Source organism: Penaeus monodon, chromosome 33 (assembly GCF_015228065.2).
Source record: "Penaeus monodon isolate SGIC_2016 chromosome 33, NSTDA_Pmon_1, whole genome shotgun sequence".
NCBI lineage: Eukaryota > Metazoa > Arthropoda > Malacostraca > Decapoda > Penaeidae > Penaeus > Penaeus monodon.
Window position 1 is genome coordinate 23,459,802 of NC_051418.1, and position 270 is coordinate 23,460,071.

At 50.7% G+C, this 270-nt stretch overlaps 1 protein-coding gene across 1 annotated transcript in view; it reads right to left on the bottom strand.

Moving 5' to 3' along the window:
* Positions 1-270, bottom strand: part of LOC119594162 — an 11,585-nt gene that overhangs the window by 2,325 nt on the left and 8,990 nt on the right. The window contains exon 5 of the mRNA XM_037943233.1: positions 26-155. Coding sequence (XP_037799161.1) covers positions 26-155 — 130 coding nt within the window. The remainder of the gene's footprint in view (positions 1-25; positions 156-270) is intronic.

Below are 270 nucleotides of genomic sequence, written 5' to 3' on the forward strand. Positions count from 1 at the left end.
AAGCGAGGCCTCGAAGGGAACTGACATTTTTGAGGAGCCCCAGAAGGGAGCGCCGACGGGCATGAGCTGCCCCGTGTGCCACCTCCACACCCCTTCGTCTTCCTCGTCCGACCCTCCTACGTAGATGTAAGGAACCTCATCTGCGTCCTCATTCACTTGCGAGGAAAGATGGAATGAAAAAGGAAAATGAGGAGGTTAGTTTTTGACATCGCAGAAGAGAATGATATGCGATATGATGATGAGTGTAATAAGAATGGAGGGATGAGGACA